Here is a 20,321-nt window from a genome sequence, read left to right as displayed (position 1 = left end):
TGAATTAAAAATAATACAGTTAACTTTTAACATAAAACTTTTATTGATTTGTTAAAAGGAAAAACATCCATAAGCTATTTATTTATGCCAGAACTCAAAGAGAGAATGAGTTTCATGCCCGGCAAATAACGTGCTAGCGACAACAATAGAAAAATAAAAACAATAATAGAGGTAGAAATAAATAATATATATATATATATATATATATATATATATATATATATATATATATATATATATATATATATATATATATATATATATATATAGGTAAACTATTAGATGATACTTATAGAGTATAATTATTTATTATTAAATACTAGAATCACAAAAATTAAAAACAAGTTTTATTTGAACAATATTTATAGTTGTTTATGACTAAACCACTGTAAAATTTTTTTCTGATTTCTTTTCCATTGTGTAAAGGTTGTGGTAGGGGTGGAATAATGAGGGATAAGAAGTCTCGTTAATCCTTCAGGTATAAGGGAAAACCCAAACAAAACACCTGTAGCATTCAGTCGAAAGGTTAATATAGGATCAACTTTAAAGTTGCAGAGTTTCCCAAACTTTTCTGTGCGTAGATCAAAGAGGGATGAAATTTTGGGAAACAATTATAGTTGATGTATGTTTTTTTTTCTTTATAGACACGTTAACAAGTAGTTACAACTGCTAGAGACATCTGGGGTTCGCTTTTTTCAGTAGTGTTAATGAAATTTTCATTTTTATCATTTTTATAGTAGTTCAACTGATGGCTTAACAATATGAAATCTGTATATAAACAGGTCAAAATGGTACCGTGGGAATTAGTATTAGAAAAATATTTACATAATTACCACTTTTATCCAAATACTTCAAAGAAAAAAATCCAAATCTTCGATTAAATTTTATTATTAAAACATGAAACGTACACGACTGTATAAAACTTAAAAAAATATAAGTATGAATCTTAAATCGGAACATTATTTTCAATTTTCAGTTCTTATGTACAGTAAATAGGAAATAAATAGAAAAATAAGAACATTTTCTTTGGTATCTTTTTAGTGAAAACATCAGCAATCATCTATGGTTCCAACTCTAAATTTCTAAAACATCCTTCGGGTAACGCGTGTACTATAGCTTCAATATTATCGACATCATCTTGCAATTTTTTTATATCGATTTTATATTGTTCGATTAAATCGGCTTGTTCTTGATGTTCCTTTTGTAGATTCGCCAATTTTTCGTCGAGCTTCGATTCTTGCAACTGATATTCCGTTTGCTGGATGACTTCTTCTAAACGGTTTATTTCCGTATCGTTAATATCAGGAGAATTCGCTAATTCCGCCATTATGTTTTCGACATTTTGCAGCAGCTCTGTAACTTTCTTAGATGTTTCATCAGTTTCTTTTCCAGCACTACCAACCTGAAACAATTCGTAAGATACAACAAGAAAATGAATTAACCATTAAATGAATCACCACCCTTTCTCATTCTCATAACAAATATTGAATTATCTACTACAGATAGTAAGAGAAATGGTTTAACTGATATCATCCAGATATCTAATTCTTAATAATCACAAGTGCCCCAAATACATAGCAACAGAAAATTTTATTCGAGAAACATCTAAAATCATATTAATAGAGATAATTCGTCATATTGGAATCCAATCAATGCTGATGAACCAGTTATGATTGAAGATGTCCTCTACAAAAAGAAGGAGGTTCAAACATTTTTGTTCCACAAGCCCAAGAAACTTAAATGAAATGAAACTGGAATAATTTATATTCTAAAAAACCCATTATCAAATCCAAATTTATATTATTATTAATTGTTTTAGCAGCTTTGTTATTAATTTTATTAAAAAAGTTACTACAAAACATGTAGAGGAATCTGGACGAAAGAGAGGAGGAATATTGTAACCATAAGGAGCCGGAAGAAGACAATTTTTTTTGTATTTGCTATAGCATGAGCCAAAAAGAATTTTATACATTCTATCATTTTTTGGGCAATGAAAAATCAACCAACAATCATAAAAACAGCTCTCTGAGATAGAGTAGATACAAAATTAAATATAATGAGAAGAAATCAGTTCACATTAACTCCACAAACACGGCAAAATTGAAAATAGAATGTACTTGCTAATTAACTTATGCTTCATAATCAGACTTAATACTGAATTGACTTATGGTGTCCAACTATGGGGTTGTACCAAAGCAAGAAGCTTAATAATCATTCATAAATTCCAAAACAACCCGCTGAGAAACTTGATTAATACATAGGGACCAGTAAATGGACATGTTGACCAAACCATCAAGAAACCAACCAAGGTCATGCATAAAGATTCCATTATGATGTCAATGTTGAGACCATGCAGCTCCTTGATAGAAAGATTCAAGAGAATCGATCCTTTTGAGTAACTTTAGTGTTTTTAGTACAAAAGCAGAGTTTATGTGTAATCCATACTATGTTAGCTGATGAGTATACCTTAAATTCAAACTCCATTAGATTAGATGAGAATTAAATTACTCATTGGTCACTGTAGACTAGATTTTAATGTGATAAATGCCTTATGGGCGTTAAATTGTAGTTCTAGAAACGCTTGCAATCTATTGAATGCTTTATTATGACCTCATATTATTGAAAAGATGATAATTAACAACATTAATCAGTTTCTATTAAAAATAATTGACTATGAACTTTTCTGTTATTAAAAATCTGAAGTAATTTTCAAAACCCTTGGACTGTTATTTTCTATTTTACAGTGAACACCTTTATATTTTTAGAACAATTTTGGAAATGTTCAATATAATCTTTTTTCTTCGAGTTGACTGCTAACTAAATAAAACTTTTTCCAAAGCTTACATTACAGAAATTGCCTAGGCGAGTCAACGTTTTAATCAATTTAATGAGTTTCATAAGCATTAAATCGTCGTAATTTTCAATTTAGTCAAGTGTTTCAATTTCTTATTTAAAAACTGATTTCATTAAACAACACTAACCTTCTCCTTTGCCTCATTTATAAACGACCCATTTGTCGAAGCATAACCCAGATATCCATTGAGTGTTTTATTAGTTTCAACGACTTTTTCACTCATCAGCTCGGCATCTTCTGTCAAAATTGTAGTATTTCTGAGCAACTGTCCTGCTTCCTGTTTGATCTTTTCGGCAACGTTTGAAGCATTCTTGGCTAAACCATCAGCTTGTACAGCTTTCACCAAAGCTGAATTCGCGTTTTGTGTGGCGTCTTTTAAAGCTTGTTGATCTTCGTAGGTTTTATTGGAAGCTTCTATGATGATAGCTTCAATGTTTTTAATCGTTGATAGCGCTTCGTCTGCTTCTTGTCTACTCTTCTGGGTTTCTGAGTCGAAATCTACAGAAACGTTTGATCAAATAAATACAAGATAATTTGAATGAAATATTTTTCGTCTATAATGTAATGTCTTTAAAAAATATCTTAATTCGTATATTCTGGGCGGATTGAAATACAAATCTAATTACAAGTAAAGTATTAATTTTTGAGATCAAATAAAAGCGTCATACCTTTTAGATCATTATAAATGCTTTCAGTGTCGTTCAAAATTTTCTTCCATCTGTCAATAGAATTATCAGTTCGTTCCTTGGTGGCATGAATATCGTTAAGTAATTCGTCGGTAATCGATTGTTGTTCGTACGCGGTTTCCAATAAACTCCTCGCAATATTCGATTTTTCTTCGACATTTTTCCTCATTTCTTGGCTGTCTCTGAATAAAGCTTCACTTTCATTTCGCAACTTGTAAGCACGGTCGCGTAAATCGTCAGATCTGAATTTTAATTCTGGAATATCGATTGTAGGAACTTCTAAATTCTTAACTTCGTTAAGTAAAGTCAAAGCGTCGTTTTTCGCAATTAAAGATTTCGAAGCTACTTCACTTGTCCATTCTTTAGTTCTATTTAATTTATTTTCGAGATCTAATATTTCGTGTTTCAATTTTCTAGCTTTATCGCTGACATCCGATTGATCACTAGTTGCATTTTTAGCTGTTAGATAGGCTTCTATCGATTTGTTTTTAGCTTCAGCTGCAGTATCAGTGATTTTTTTAGCTTTTTCGTCCAATTGTTCGGCTATCTCTCTAGCTTCGTGTGCTATTTCAGTCATTTTTTCCGATTGCTGTCCGGCTTTCTTTGAGCTTTCTATAGCGTGATCTAGAGCTTCTTTAGCTTGGGAATCGAAAGTACTAGTGATTTCCGATAATCTCATTTCGCCTTCTTCTAAATTAGTTTCAATATGATCCAAATTCATTTCAGTTATGTGACTTTTTTCTCTAAAAAGAAAAAGAGTTTCGTCTATTTCCGATAGAGTTCGTGAAATTTCTTTTTCCCTTTCCCTAATATCGTGCACTTGTTGAATGGCGCTGTGATCTCCAGTGATATTTTTTACTTTTTCATACGTGTTACTAATATTTGTTCTTAATTTTTCCAATTCTTCTGGAAATTCGTCGTCTGCTATCACAGTCGGTCTTCTTTCTATTTCATCTAGTATATCATTTAATCTTTCCAGTTTATTTTCGTGCGTTCTATAAGCATCTCGCACTAAATTATAACAGTCTGGACAATCTATGCAGCCTCTTTTTCTATCATACTTATTTTCTTTGCATCTATCACATCTTCTTCCTTCTACATTGTCTAAACAAGGACATTGTCCAAATGGATCACATTGGAGGTCTTTGGAACCAATAGAATCACAATCGCAGTCTTTACAACCTTCTACAGAAAAACCATATTTTCTAGCTTCGCAATGATCACACCTCAAACTAAAAACAATTACCTGTAACGTAAAAAAATAATACGTATATACGGGATATTTACCCTGTTACGCCGGGTCTGCAGTAACATTGTCCTGTTAGAAGATCGCAGGTTTGGTTATAAGATCCTATTGAATCGCAATTACAAGCGTGACATCCTTCTCCACTCATTATATTGTAATATCCGTCTTCGCAACGATCACAATTTAGACCGACAACGTGAGGTTTACAAGAACAAGTTCCAGTAGTTTGGTCACAATCGGGTGCTCCAGATTTCTCAGCAACAGTCCCGACTGGATAACAGGTACAAGGTTTACAGTCGCCTTTGGGAAGAACCACGGCGTTACCATAGAAACCTACGAAAGGAAATCTAATTATTTCGAATAGTCTACAAGGATAGCTGGAATTTTTAAAACACAAAATATTTATCTATGTTCTTAAGTTGACTTGTACTGTTTAGTTAATTAGTTTTAGTACGAATAATTAATAATGAAGAGAAGAAGAGGAAGGTGTCAAAAAAGATGCTAGAATTGATTGTAAATCAACAAAACTGAAATTGTAAAAACAACTAAGAAAAATCTACTAAAAATGAAATTAGTTTAAATACTAATGATAATCAGTTAACCCAGAGTGCTTAATACATAGGTTCGCATTTGTAGGTTAAGTTTTTAACTTCTACTAATGTATTGTTTATCATAACTTCAAGTAAATCTTTTTTTTATTCTTGTAGTTGTTCTTGCGTTTCTTACAGATGTTTATATTTATATAGACATTATAGTTGTGAAGTTTTCTTAGAACTTTCTAGTTTTTCTGAATAATAAAGTGACTAGAAGTTAGTCTTTCAGTACAGTACAATTGTATTCGTAAAAAGAATGAATTTAATTTTCAAAAATTATCAAAGTAAATTTTGGAAATAGGAAAATTCAACCTAACAACAATTATTCCATTCTGAAATGAAGTCATCAACTTAAGTAGAGCAAAAGTACGAAAAAATGTATAAAATACGAGGATGGTCCCAGAAGTGCCTGGTCCAACAAAGAAAACACAAAAAATTTAGAAAAAAATATATTTTTAATAAGAATCGTCAAGCGCCTCAAAATATCCAGTAACTACCGACATCACTTCTTTATTGTTTGAGACATTTGTTCAAGCCTGTGGACAAAAAATAACCCGAAGTGGCTAAATCTGGTAAATATCATTAATTTTGGCTATTGCAATGTACTATGTGGGAGCTGGTGCAATTGTCTTGATGAAATAACATTTTATTCTTAGCCAAATGCGGCGGTTTTTCTTCATTTCTTTGCTCAAACATTCCAAGAAGTTCGCATAATACTCTACGCTACGAGGATGGTCCAAGAAGTACCTGGAATTGCCCAAAAACTTTCGCCATGACCTTGCCTGCAGATGTAACTGGTTTTGCCTTCTTTGGTGTCGATTCTCCCTTTTCAGTTTTGATTGTTCTTTTGCTTCGGGTGTGAAGTTATGGATCCACGTTTCATCCATTATTATGAAACGGCTTTATTTCTATGAAACATTGCCAAACACTCGATGGAAACATCATCACGATGCTCTTTTTGTTCTATTATAAACAAACGCTGCACCCATCTTGCGCACTATGTCTGGTAACTCGCTCACTTTCAGTCGACGACTAACCATTTTCTTCAACATTTCTGGTTGATGGTTAAACTCTGCTACCTAATATTTTACTGTTGATAAAGAAGGAGCAGTCTCATCCAAAAAAGAATCTAGTCCAGCTTTTATATTAGTTGGACTAATTTTTCCCACGTTTACAAATTCACTGAAAACGTTCACTATTGATGGTTGCCAAACAAATACTAAACAACATGGCGTCTTCAAACTTGAGTCATTCACTAAATAGATTGTGTATTTTCTGATACTGTGTTATTTTTCAAGCAACTATCGCCATCTCTAGGTCTGACCAGGTATTTCTGGGATAATCCTCTTAGATTAAAGACTTTCTGTTCTTGTATGTTTACACTCTTTCATTTATTTTTAGTATCGTTTTGTCAACTTTCTTATTAATAAGCAAATAATATGATTAAATGAATTTTGGTAAAAATATGTTTGTATTAAATATTTTGTCATTGTAAACTACATCAACAATAAACCCATATATAGGAAACAGAGCTGAAATTAGATAGTAATCACCTGGTAAGCATTCTTGGCACTGTACTCCACCAGTATTGTATATACATCTAAGACATTCCCCACTTGTGGTATTACAATTTCCAATAGCATTAAGATCTATGTTTTTGTTACATTCACATTCTCTACATGGAGATCTTGGCCCATATCTTCCTGTTGGATCCCCATAGTAACCATCTGAACAAAGATCGCATTTATGACCTGTATATCCCGTAGGACATTCTGTACACATTGTCATATCGTCATCAATTTGTATACATGCTCCACCTTCTGGACAACCGCAAGGTTTGCAATCGTTGTTGGTACCTACAAAAGGTGATAGAATAAATACGAGGTCAATGAAAATGAACTATACAGGGTATTTTAAAATTAATGCTCGATCTAAATTTTGTTTATTTATTTACTCACCTCCTAGAGCGTTTCCATAATAACCTCTGGCACAAAACTCGCAGTTTTCTCCAGCGGTATTATGAGAGCAAATACATCGACCCGTTTCGGAATCGCAGATTTCAGCGTGATTGTTACAATCGCACGGAACGCAAGGCATAAACGAACCTCCCAATGCTGGTTCGTGTCTGAATCCCGGAGCACAAGATTCACAGAATTGTCCAACGTAACCTTGAAGAAAAAATATTTAAATATTGTTTCTATATTAAATAAAAACATACCTGTTGGACAAGCGCAAGATTCTACCCATAAAGCAGGTTTCCCAGCCACTCCTCTAGAAGCAGTTTCTAGTTTAACTTCATCTAAGAATCCAACTCCTTCAGGTGCATAGGTACCTTTGATTTTTATGGCTGTTAGATTGGTCAAAATTGAAATGAAAGACCTTGAAGGGAGTCGTGGTTGCCAACCGTAATCGGGGTGTTCGTGAAGACGGAATTTATAGACTTGACTCTAATAAAAATTAAATAATTACAATAATAATTGAATCGTTCACGATTAATATTCATACTTGCATATTAGGTACTGGATTCTTTTGTGCGAAAATGGTATTAGTAACGGACGTTCCTGAGCCTTCTAATATAATATCTGTCGCAGTTGGAACGACTCTATTATCCCCAATCCTTAATGTAAATTCCAACAGTTGATTGTAAGAAGTTCTTTGATCTCCTAAAAATCTATTTGGAGCCACGAAATAAACAGCTTCATCACCAGTTGTATGAACACCAATACTTTGACTGATAGGTTCGTATTTAACCTCGATTTTCCTATGATATTCATCTTCAGCCGTCCATTTCTCATTTCCTCTGAAGAATGAAGATGCAACTATATATCTGAAGAACTGGGATGCGGAGCTGCATTGTGCGGAATGACCGTAGCAAAAACACGGGGTACATCCAAAATCGTTTTCTTCGTCCAAATTGAAAAAACCCGGCTTGCAATCGTTACATTGTTTTCCTTCGACGTTATCTTTACATTGACAAATTCCCGTATTGGCGTCACATCTCGGTTCGTTACGAAACGAACCAGCTGGATGACAACCGCAAGTTTTACATCCCAATGAAGAGAAATCGTAAAAGTTTTCTTCGCATCTAAAATAAAGAAACGTTTCGCTGGAAAATGAATTATCACATTTGTTAATTTTACTTTACCTATCGCATTTTTCTCCAGTAACGCCTGGTTTACACTGACATTTTCCTTCCGCATTACACTGAAGGTTTCTTGAACCAATAGAGTTGCATTGACAAGGTATACAGTAACCATCTTCTCTCATGTAAAAATTTTCTTTACATCTCTCACAATTAGCGCCATCTCTATTGGCAATGCAATCGAGACAGTGTCCTCCGTGGCCAGTTTGTTCATATAACTTTTGGTCGAAGAAACATCTGTTTGAGTAACCATTACAGTTACATTCTGCAAAAAAATATCAAAAGAAAATATAATTTTTCTGTAGAAGTTCAAATATTTCATGGTTCGGTAATGTTAGATTGGTTATTGGTAACAGAAAACTTGTCACTGTCACTTGTCACTTGTCATTGTTGATATTATTGTAATGACATCTTCGCCTGGGTTTTTCAAAACTACCGACAACACATATGGCACTAATAAAGATCGAAGAAATGGAATTTTATAAAACTCGTGGACAATCAATAGAAGACTACTTTTATCATCATGATACGTTAAAAGATTGAGGCGGATTTTGTCACTCTCTAACCAGAAGACCAATGAAGTGTTCATTGGACATTCTACTGTTGACAGTAATGTCAAACAGAAGAAAAGTCTAACGAGCATCTGCTCTGTAGGTGTCCTTGACGAAAAAATAATGTCGAATGCTGGATTGTCTCGAAGAAATGGTATAATTAGAAATATGAAACCTTAATTCTGGTTTGGCAATGCTTAAAAACAAGCTTTAAGAGGTAATGAGATGAGTGGATTATTAGGTAGTTAAGAAATTTTATAAATTGTAGAAAATAGCACAATAGGCATCGAGCTTCCAAGTGAATTACGATCAATTTCGGTTGATGTTGCTCGTACCAACCTAACCTAACCACAATTTACTGTAAGTCCTAGATTTTTTTCTCATTTTAATGCCCAATCACTCGTTGTCTCTTCTCCTATCGCTCATTTCGTCCAGGTCTATTCTATTTTCTTATTTTTGTGTCTTACTACTCCAAACATTAAAGTTTATGTTTGCGTTATTCATTTCATCGTTTTTCCTCTGAATTCTAGAACCTAGATCATTTTTTATTATTGTAACAAATGATTCCATCATCATCTTATATGATATCTACCATTTTCCTTTAATACGGATGCGTGTATTACACGGTGATAATTCACCAAGAAAGAGCGATCTACCATTTCCTCTACTAATTTTCCAAAGACTTTTTATAAAACTAGAAGTTCTTTTATTCAATAATTATATGGATAGATGTTTCCTTTTTTTACCCACCGAATCTGTTGGTCTCTATCAACTAGTTTGGGTTTCTTTCTATCCTCAACAATAACCTGTTGAATCTCCGTGTAGATTTTATAATTTAATAGTTTAAACTACATTGAAGGAAAAGGCCGTGATCCCCAGAAAGGTATTTCGGTCCATTTTATTGCTGGTCTATCAGCAAATTTTCCTTTTCTACAATAAGTGATCGGTTGAAACATCTCTTATTATTAAATGAGAATTTTATGTGAGTTTAGTTCCCATACATTTCACAAACTAATTAATGGATCTTTTAAAATCCAAGAGACTTTATAGATGCCTCGCAACAGATAGAACTCGCCGTGAACCGTGCCATAAATATATAAAACATCGCTTGCGTGGGTTGAGCCACACGATGTTATTTTACTGTTGAAAATATTAAGCATTATATCATTTTTTTCTTTTTTGGTCGTGAAATGGGAAAACTTTGATCAAAAATGCATACAGAGGGGTACAAATTATGGAAATTTTGTTTTTACGCACAGATTTTTCAATAATCACTTTATTGAGAACAAATTTGATCAAATTTGAAAGAATTAAAATCAGTACGAAATATTGTCAAAATGCAGAATTCAAACTTTTATCGTCAGACGGCGTATTGCTTGTCCGAAGATCCAAAATCAAATTTTATTTTGTTAAAACTACCGAATTGTACCGAAACGTTAGAATTTATTTTTAAAGTTTGTTATCAAAGCTCGTCGCCATTTCCATCACGAGGCAAATCCAGATGAAATTGTCTATACAAAACTTGTATTTCAAGGAGCTTATGGAGATTGGGGACACTCTTTCAGGGTTTCGAATGGTTTATCAACATTCTGCTTGAACTTCAAAAAGAAATGATGACCGTGTTTTGAAAAATGAGCATAATTTTTTGAATTAAAGCGCTGCAATTAAATATATTTTTTCCCGTGTAAAATAAAAATTCTTTTTGACGACGAAAAAATAAATAGTAGATATAGTTACTTGACATTTTTTTATTGAGACCTCTAAAATAACTCTTTCCCTATAAGTTTGAAGTGCCACCCTAAAATAACTCTTTCCCTATAAGTTTGACGTGCCACCCTAAAATAACTCTTTCCCTATAAGTTTGACGTGCCACCCTAAAATAACTCTTTCCCTGTAAGTTTGACGTGCCACCCTAAAATAACTCTTTCCCTATAAGTTTGACGTGCCACCCTAAAATAACTCTTTCCCTATAAGTTTGAAGTGCCACCCTAAAATAACTCTTTCCCTATAAGTTTGACGTGCCACCCTAAAATAACTCTTTCCCTGTAAGTTTGACGTGCCACCCTAAAATAACTCTTTCCCTGTAAGTTTGACGTGCCACTCTAAAATAACTCTTTCCCTATAAGTTTGACGTGCCACCCTAAAATAACTCTTTCCCTGTAAGTTTGACGTGCCACCCTAAAATAACTCTTTCCCTATAAGTTTGACGTGCCACCCTAAAATAACTCTTTCCCTATAAGTCTGACGTGCCACCCTAAAATAACTCTTTCCCTGTAAGTTTGACGTGCCACCCTAAAATAACTCTTTCCCTATAAGTTTGACGTGCCACCCTAAAATAACTCTTTCCCTGTAAGTTTGACGTGCCACCCTAAAATAACTCTTTCCCTATAAGTTTGACGTGCCACCCTAAAATAACTCTTTCCCTATAAGTCTGACGTGCCACCCTAAAATAACTCTTTCCCTGTAAGTTTGACGTGCCACCCTAAAATAACTCTTTCCCTGTAAGTTTGACGTGCCACCCTAAAATAACTCTTTCCCTATAAGTCTGACGTGCCACCCTAAAATAACTCTTTCCCTGTAAGTTTGACGTGCCACCCTAAAATAACTCTTTCCCTGTAAGTTTGACGTGCCACCCTAAAATAACTCTTTCCCTATAAGTTTGACGTGCCACCCTAAAATAACTCTTTCCCTATAAGTCTGACGTGCCACCCTAAAATAACTCTTTCCCTGTAAGTTTGACGTGCCACCCTAAAATAACTCTTTCCCTGTAAGTTTGACGTGCCACCCTAAAATAACTCTTTCCCTATAAGTCTGACGTGCCACCCTAAAATAACTCTTTCCCTGTAAGTTTGACGTGCCACCCTAAAATAACTCTTTCCCTGTAAGTTTGACGTGCCACCCTAAAATAACTCTTTCCCTGTAAGTTTGACGTGCCACCCTAAAATAACTCTTTCCCTATAAGTCTGACGTGCCACCCTAAAATAACTCTTTCCCTGTAAGTTTGACGTGCCACCCTAAAATAACTCTTTCCCTGTAAGTTTGACGTGCCACCCTAAAATAACTCTTTCCCTATAAGTTTGACGTGCCACCCTAAAATAACTCTTTCCCTGTAAGTTTGACGTGCCACCCTAAAATAACTCTTTCCCTATAAGTTTGACGTGCCACCCTAAAATAACTCTTTCCCTATAAGTCTGACGTGCCACCCTAAAATAACTCTTTCCCTGTAAGTTTGACGTGCCACCCTAAAATAACTCTTTCCCTGTAAGTTTGACGTGCCACCCTAAAATAACTCTTTCCCTATAAGTCTGACGTGCCACCCTAAAATAACTCTTTCCCTGTAAGTTTGACGTGCCACCCTAAAATAACTCTTTCCCTGTAAGTTTGACGTGCCACCCTAAAATAACTCTTTCCCTATAAGTTTGACGTGCCACCCTAAAATAACTCTTTCTCTATAAGTTTGACGTGCCACCCTAAAATAACTCTTTCCCTATAAGTTTGACGTGCCACCCTAAAATAACTCTTTCCCTATAAGTTTGACGTGCCACCCTAAAATAACTCTTTCCCTATAAGTTTGACGTGCCACCCTAAAATAACTCTTTCCCTATAAGTTTGACGTGCCACCCTAAAATAACTCTTTCCCTATAAGTCTGACGTGCCACCCTAAAATAACTCTTTCCCTGTAAGTTTGACGTGCCACCCTAAAATAACTCTTTCCCTATAAGTTTGACGTGCCACCCTAAAATAACTCTTTCCCTATAAGTCTGACGTGCCACCCTAAAATAACTCTTTCCCTATAAGTTTGACGTGCCACCCTAAAATAACTCTTTCCCTATAAGTTTGACGTGCCACCCTAAAATAACTCTTTCCCTATAAGTTTGACGTGCCACCCTAAAATAACTGTTTCCCTATAAGTCTGACGTGCCACCCTAAAATAACTCTTTCCCTGTAAGTTTGACGTGCCACCCTAAAATAACTCTTTCCCTGTAAGTTTGACGTGCCACCCTAAAATAACTCTTTCCCTGTAAGTTTGACGTGCCACCCTAAAATAACTCTTTCCCTGTAAGTTTGACGTGCCACCCTAAAATAACTCTTTCCCTATAAGTTTGACGTGCCACCCTATAATTTTTGTTATTCTTGATATAAATAATTAATTAAGTTAAAAAGTGTCCAAATTTACTCACTTGATCCCGTGTACCAAGGGCTGATACCATCCCAAGTTGAAAAGCACATATTCAAGTAGACCACGACAAATACAATAGACAACCACATTGTTATTTTTCAAATTAGTGTTTTTTCATTATTTTTTTATTAATTATAAAAGCTATATAGTGAAAATGCAATATTTTGTTTATATCAGATACCAACAAAACGTTTTCGAGTTTGTTACAAGACGGGCCGTCAAGAAATGATAAACTAAAAGAACCAGCGTGGGACTATGTAGGTAAACTCGATAGGTGGAAATCAACTTCTTGGAGTGGTTTATAAACAGTAATGCACCGATGCAGACACCATACCACACCTCTTATTATTAACTTTTAAATTCAAATCACCCTTTGTTGATAATTTCACGCAGATAATGATCAAATCTACGTGGTAATGAAAAGTATTTATAAAACAGAATTAGGAAACACAAAAAATTAAAATCTCGACAAAAATTGATGAGATGTAAACACAAAATGAGTTGTAGGAATAAGAATACAAAAATTTCCTTCAGAAAAAAGTCTTTTTTTGTTCATCAATGCATTAATAAGTCCGATTGTCAATTCAATTGATCTAGAACTTCAATATCGTTAATTTTATAGTTAGCAACAGATTTTTCAAAGTTGTAAATGACTAATTAAACGAAAAATGTGACTTACGTTTACATTCATGCGCGTTTTGAGCAGTCGCCCTTCCCCAAGGAGCATCGTTATAAAACGGCAGACATTCGTTACAATCTGATCCTGCGGTGTTATGTTCACATTTGCAAACTCTTCGTTTTGATCCGTCTACTCCCGAGGAAGTTATACATTCCGAAGCGTGACCGTTGCATTTACATCTTGCTCCAACGGCTATATCAGATATGGCGTAAAAGTAGGATTTCAATACTTGGTAGTCTCCGAATACTTCGTCGCCAAATGTATTCAAACGATCCAATGTGATCATTATTTCCGTTGCCGTCACCCATTCCTGTAACAAAAAGATTTTGTGGAAGATATTTTTTAGCAATTTATTTATAAAGAGTTGGTGCCAGGTAAAATATGAATCTTTCAACTCCCCTCAAGATTCGTGTTAGATGGTTTGGAATAACGTCAACATAAATTTACTTCCTAATGTGTTTCTGTTCTCCTAATAATAATTTCGTCTACGATCACACGCGATCACAAAACTTTTAAAAAATAATAATATCGTTTATAAAGGAAATATTTTTTTCAATAGGGACTGTACTGTACTGTACTGTACTTACAGAACGTAACCTTAATCGATTTGTACTGTCAAAAAAGGTGACAGATTACTTTCCCTCGGTTTTTCTGTTTTGTTGTGTAACAGACATACAGAAATCACAAAAAAATATGCAAAAACTGATAGAAATGATAGTTGAGTCTGTATTTAAAAGTATTTTTAAAAACTGAAGCGAAGAAAGAAATTTTGAGCCATAAAATGCACATCAGGAGATTCACAAGACCAATTCCCGACATTTAATGACTTAATTGTAAAATTAATATCTCGTTTCTATTTCGAGATATCGATACTTAAAGTCACAACCAAACGTTAGTTCGAGATTCGCTTTATAGAACAGATGGCGTTCAATACTTCGAGACGAGTAGGATTTCCGTGACGCCAGGATTTGTAAACGAAAAATATCTCGTTTCTATTTCGAGATATTGATACTTAAAGTCACAACCAAACGTTAGTTCGAGATTCGGTTTATAGAACAGATGGCGTTCAATACTTCGAGACGAGTAGGATTTCCGTGACGCCAGGATTTGTAAACGAAAAATATCTCGTTTCTATTTCGAGATATCGATACTTAAAGTCATAACCAAACGTTAGTTCGAGATTCGGTTTATAGAACAGATGGCGTTCAATACTTCGAGACGAGTAGGATTTCCGTGACGCCAGGATTTGTAAACGAAAAATATCTCGTTTCTATTTCGAGATATTGATACTTAAAGTCACAACCAAACGTTAGTTCGAGATTCGGTTTATAGAACAGATGGCGTTCAATACTTCGAGACGAGTAGGATTTCCGTGACGCCAGGATTTGTAAACGAAAGATATCTCGTTTCTATTTCGAGATATCGATACTTAAAGTCATAACCAAACGTTAATTCAAGATTCGGTTTATAGAACAGATGGCGTTCAATACTTCGAGACGAGTATGATTTCCGTGGCGCCAGGATTTGTAAATGAAGAGTATCTCGTTTCTATTTCGAGATATCGATACTTAAAGTCATAAACAAACGTTAATTCAAGATTCGGTTTATAGAACAGATGGCGTTCAATACTTCGAGACGAGTATGATTTCCGTGGCGCCAGTATTTGTAAATGAAGAATATCTCGTTTCTATTTCGAGATATCGATACTTAAAGTCATAACCAAACGTTAATTCGAGATTCGGTTTATAGAACACATGGCGTTCAATACTTCGACACAAGTACGATTTCCGTGGCGCCAGGATTTATAAATGAAGAATATCTCGTTTCTATTTCGAGATATCGATACTTAAAGTCATAAACAAACGTTATTTCGAGATTCGGTTTATAGAACAGATGGCGTTCAATACTTCGACACGAGTACAATTTCCGTGGCGCCAGGATTTGTAAATGAAGAATATCTCGTTTCTATTTCGAGATATCGATACTTAAAGTCATAACCAAACGTTAATTCGAGATTCGGTTTATAGAACACATGGCGTTCAATACTTCGACACAAGTACGATTTCCGTGGCGCCAGGATTTATAAATGAAGAATATCTCGTGTCTATTTCGAGATATCGATACTTAAAGTCACAACCAAACGTTAATTCATGATTCGGTTTATAGAACAGATGGCGTTCAATACTTCGAGACGAGTACGATTTCCGAGGCGCCAGTATTTGTAAATGAAAAATATCTCGTTTCTATTTCGAGATATCGATACTTAAAGTCACAACCAAACGTTAGTTCGAGATTCGGTTTATAGAACGTATTGAAGTTTAGGGCTATGGACGTAACCGTACGAGAAGGAATTTCAGTGTCGATGCTCCAAGAACGATTATAGAATAAACAAGTTGTAGGGTCGTCCCAGTGATATGGTTCTTTGAAGGCCATTAGAGACCATAGTTTTAAGGATATTTACAATCATTGGTAGTTGAATAAGGTACAGAGGGGTTGATGTTTGGTGGCAACCTCGCTAAAGATAAATGGGGAGATGTTTTGAAGAACACAAATAACTTTTTTTGTTTGTATAAATATTTTAACAATGTCACTCAGTATATTGTACTTAAAAATTCATATCATTATCACGCTTTGTTAAAACGCTAAAGCAAAACCCTTTCTGCGTGTTTGTAATTATAGCGATTTAATACGAATACTGAGAACAATATTTTACTAAAACTTCCACCAAAATTTCAAAAACGTTGGGTAGATATTGAAATCTATTAAATTTTCTACTCCTCATTTTATTAGGTGCACACGAAACTTCTATTATTGTAGCACATTGCGTGTTTCACCCTCAGTTTCATTTCAAATGTGAAACTAGACAGTTTCCAAATAACAGTGAATTGAAAAAAGTGATAAAAGAAAAATTCAGGTACATATTCACAAATTCTGCAGTCATTTCGTGAAAAGTATATTGTTTTTTTTGTATTTGTATCTAATATATATTTAATTATCTATTTTAGTATATTAACAACAAACTTGCTAATATTTCTATTCTTCTTTTTTATTGTTAAACCACAATTAAGTAATCTAAGAAAACAGCTGATCTAAGTCAAAATGACGGCTGTGGGGTAATCAATAGACTTTCTGGTATGTACCCGTGTGTTTTTACGGTAATTCAATAGTTTTGAATTGTTTTTTTTTTATTTTTTTAGTAATAAGAGGAGGAATCCATAAATCCTTTTAAAATCAGTGAATTTAATACAGCTGAAACTGAATATTTTCACAGTTTTTTCAGTTTATCTGCAAGTAATTCACAAAATTCAGATTTTTTTTGCAAATTTATTTCCACTGTTGCGTAATGTTAAAATGACGGCTGTGGGGAAACAATCAACTTTCTGGTTTTCGGTTGTTTTTATTTGTTTCTTTTTTATTTGATGGTGTTAAAAGGAGGAATTCATAGATACTTTTAAGACTAGTGAAATTAATACGGCTGATACCGAATATTTTCGCAGTTTTTTTAGTCTGTTTGCTAGTAAGGTTTCAAGGAATTTACAAAATTCATATTTTTTTTAAAATTCATTTCAATTGTTGCGATATGTCAAAATGACGGGTGTGGGGTAAACAATCGACTTTCTGGTTTGTGCCCGTGTTAGCTTTTTGATTTTTTTCCGGTAATTCGGTTGTTTTGAATCGTTTTTTTTAGATTTGATGGTGTTAAGAGGAGAACTTCATAGATACTTCCAAGATCAGTGAAATTAATACGGCTGTAACGCATTTTTTCAATCTATCTACAACTAAGGCTTCAAGCAATTCACAAAATTCAGGTTTTTTGCATATTTATTTCCACTGTTGCGTAATGTTCAAATGACGGCTGTGGGGTAAACAATCGACTTTCTGGTTTGTGTAATTCGGTTGTTTCGAATCGTTTCTTTTAGATTTGATGGTGTTAAGAGGAGGAATTCATAGATACTTCCAAGATCAGTGAAATCAATACGGCTGTAACGCATTTTTTCAATCTATCTACAAGTCAGGCTTCAAGCAATTCACAAAACTCAGATTTTTTTTGCAAATTTATTTCCACTGTTGCGTAATGTTAAAATAACGGCTGTGGGGTAAACAATCGACTTTCTGGTTTGTGCCCGTGTTAGCTTTTTGATTTTTTTCCGGTAATTCGGTTGTTTTGAATCGTTTTTTTTTTAGATTTGATGGTGTTAAGAGGAGAACTTCATAGATACTTCCAAGATCAGTGAAATTAATACAGCTGTAACGCATTTTTTCAATCTATCTGCAAGTAATGCTTCAAGCAATTCACAAAATTCAGGTTTTTTGCATATTTATTTCCACTGTTGCGTAATGTTCAAATGACGGCTGTGGGGTAAACAATCGACTTTCTGGTTTTCGGTCGTTTTTATTTGTTTCTTTTTTATTTGATGTTAAAAGGAGGAATTCATAGATACTTTTATCTGCTGATACTGAATATTATCGCAGTTTTTTTAGTCTGTTTGCTAGTAAGGTTTCAAGGAATTTACAAAATTCATATTTTTTTTTAAATTCATTGCAATTGTTGCGATATGTTAAAATGATGGCTGTGGGGTAAACATTCGACTTTCTGGTTTGTGTAATTCGGTTGTTTCGAATCGTTTCTTTTAGATTTGATGGTGTTAAGAGGAGGAATTCATAGATACTTCCAAGATTAGTGAAATCAATACGGCTGTAACGCATTTTTTCAATCTATCTACAAGTCAGGCTTCAAGCAATTCACAAAACTCAGATTTTTTTTGCAAATTTATTTCCACTGTTGCGTAATGTTAAAATAACGGCTGTGGGGTAAACAATCGACTTTCTGGTTTGTGCCCGTGTTAGCTTTTTGATCTTTTTCCGGTAATTCCGTTGTTTCGAATCGTTTCTTTTAGATTTGATGGTGTTAAGAGGACTTCATAGATACTTTCAAGATCAGTAAAGTACAACTTGAAGATTTAGCTGAAGTTTACCTCTTTTCATTAGATGAAAGGAGCTTTAGTCAAAATCCTGAGCATTTCCCACAAGTTTTACCTACATTAAACACAACTTTTTAAGAAGCCCTTTCGCAATGAATCTGGAAAATATAACTTCACAAACCATATATCCCATTTTTAAACAGACATTCGTTGTTCGCCACGGTAATCTCTTTATCTGTATTTCGAGAAGAGTCGCTACCAATGACAGATAAATTTGTCCAATAGATTTCCTTGACTATAATATTAAGTTCTTAATGCGAACAAAATAATTTTCCTTTCATATGTGTGTTGAAATAGGAAAAAAACCATTATTTGATAATTTTTAAAAAAATATATTTATGATAATTAAAAGCCTATTGCTAAACTACATCCATTACATTTTAGGTCTAACTCTAAACCAAGAAATCTAGTCAGTATGTTTGGTAATCAAAATTATCTGTCATCGAACCGAAACTGTCGAAATTCGATTAAGAAAATGGATGATGAAGAGAATCAGTTTATTGTCGAGGATGTTAGTAAATTGGTTAAAGATACAATAGAAAATGTTTTGAGTGACGCAACTTACGTACCGGAGAAAGTAAATCAATGGAGTGCTACTGTTTCAGAACAATGTCTTTCGGCTCTAAGTAAAACGAAGAAGATGTTTAAATATGTTGTGACTTGTTCGATCATGCAAAAAACTGGAGCCGGTTTGCATACAGCTAGTTCTTGTTATTGGGACAGCGCTACCGATGGTACATGTACCGTTAGATGGGAAAATAACACCATGTACTGCGTAGTAACTGTTTTCGGTTTGGCTATATAAATAAAAAATTATCTATACTAGCAGTGGGGTGTCGAATTTGGAAAAAATTAAAAGTGATGTCGTGTAAAATCAGTTGGATATGACGTAATATATTCTTAGTCTTTCATTGATTAAATTCATTGTACTGGATATTCAACTAAAAACGCTTTATCACATAAACTATTATTCGTAGACAAAAGAGATTGTGTAGAACGTTTTTAGATTTTGAATGTGGTCACCAGGAGGATCTTAAACTTTTGAAGTGATTTTCTTTAGTGAATTTAACATATTTAAACTTAAACGTATTGATAAAAATAAAGCACCGAGGGAAGATTTCAATGTTTTGACAATATTAAACAACTAAACACCTTGATCCTTGTTTTCCCATTACGATTGATGTACCTCCAAAACAAGCGATTCGATCGCTTCAATCGCTTCTTCGGTTAACCTCGTAATTTTGACTATTCAAAAACGATATTATTTGAACTGATGTGTGACAGCTCGCGTTGTCGTGATGGAGAATGATTCGTCTTCTGCGATTGATTTTTTCGGCAAACAAATATTAGTATACCAATCAGAATTGTTTATGTTTCTGCAATAGAATGGTGGCGATATCCACCGAAA

At 34.1% G+C, this 20,321-nt stretch overlaps 2 protein-coding genes across 2 annotated transcripts in view; one reads left to right on the top strand and one right to left on the bottom strand.

The window, feature by feature from the left end:
• Positions 1-870: 870 nt before the first annotated feature.
• Positions 871-20,321, bottom strand: part of LOC130453391 (laminin subunit gamma-1-like) — a 29,512-nt gene continuing 10,061 nt past the window's right edge. Inside the window, exons 5-14 of the mRNA XM_056793102.1 lie at positions 13,932-14,241; positions 8,525-8,786; positions 7,885-8,464; positions 7,598-7,826; positions 7,338-7,547; positions 6,933-7,235; positions 4,828-5,119; positions 3,523-4,772; positions 2,982-3,352; positions 871-1,402 (exon numbers count right to left, since the gene is read on the bottom strand). Of these exons, the coding sequence (XP_056649080.1) occupies positions 1,061-1,402; positions 2,982-3,352; positions 3,523-4,772; positions 4,828-5,119; positions 6,933-7,235; positions 7,338-7,547; positions 7,598-7,826; positions 7,885-8,464; positions 8,525-8,786; positions 13,932-14,241 (4,149 nt within the window). The 3' untranslated portion in view covers positions 871-1,060. The remainder of the gene's footprint in view (positions 1,403-2,981; positions 3,353-3,522; positions 4,773-4,827; positions 5,120-6,932; positions 7,236-7,337; positions 7,548-7,597; positions 7,827-7,884; positions 8,465-8,524; positions 8,787-13,931; positions 14,242-20,321) is intronic.
• Positions 19,329-19,894, top strand: LOC130453392 (dynein light chain Tctex-type-like). Its single transcript, XM_056793103.1, has one exon. The coding sequence runs from the start codon at positions 19,329-19,331 to the stop codon at positions 19,716-19,718; it is 390 nt and encodes a 129-aa protein (XP_056649081.1). The 3' UTR covers positions 19,719-19,894.

The sequence above is a fragment of the Diorhabda sublineata genome, chromosome 2 (genome assembly GCF_026230105.1).
Source record: "Diorhabda sublineata isolate icDioSubl1.1 chromosome 2, icDioSubl1.1, whole genome shotgun sequence".
Taxonomy (NCBI): domain Eukaryota; kingdom Metazoa; phylum Arthropoda; class Insecta; order Coleoptera; family Chrysomelidae; genus Diorhabda; species Diorhabda sublineata.
The sequence above is the reverse complement of the archived record's forward strand: the minus strand, read 5'-3'. Positions and strand labels throughout refer to the sequence as shown.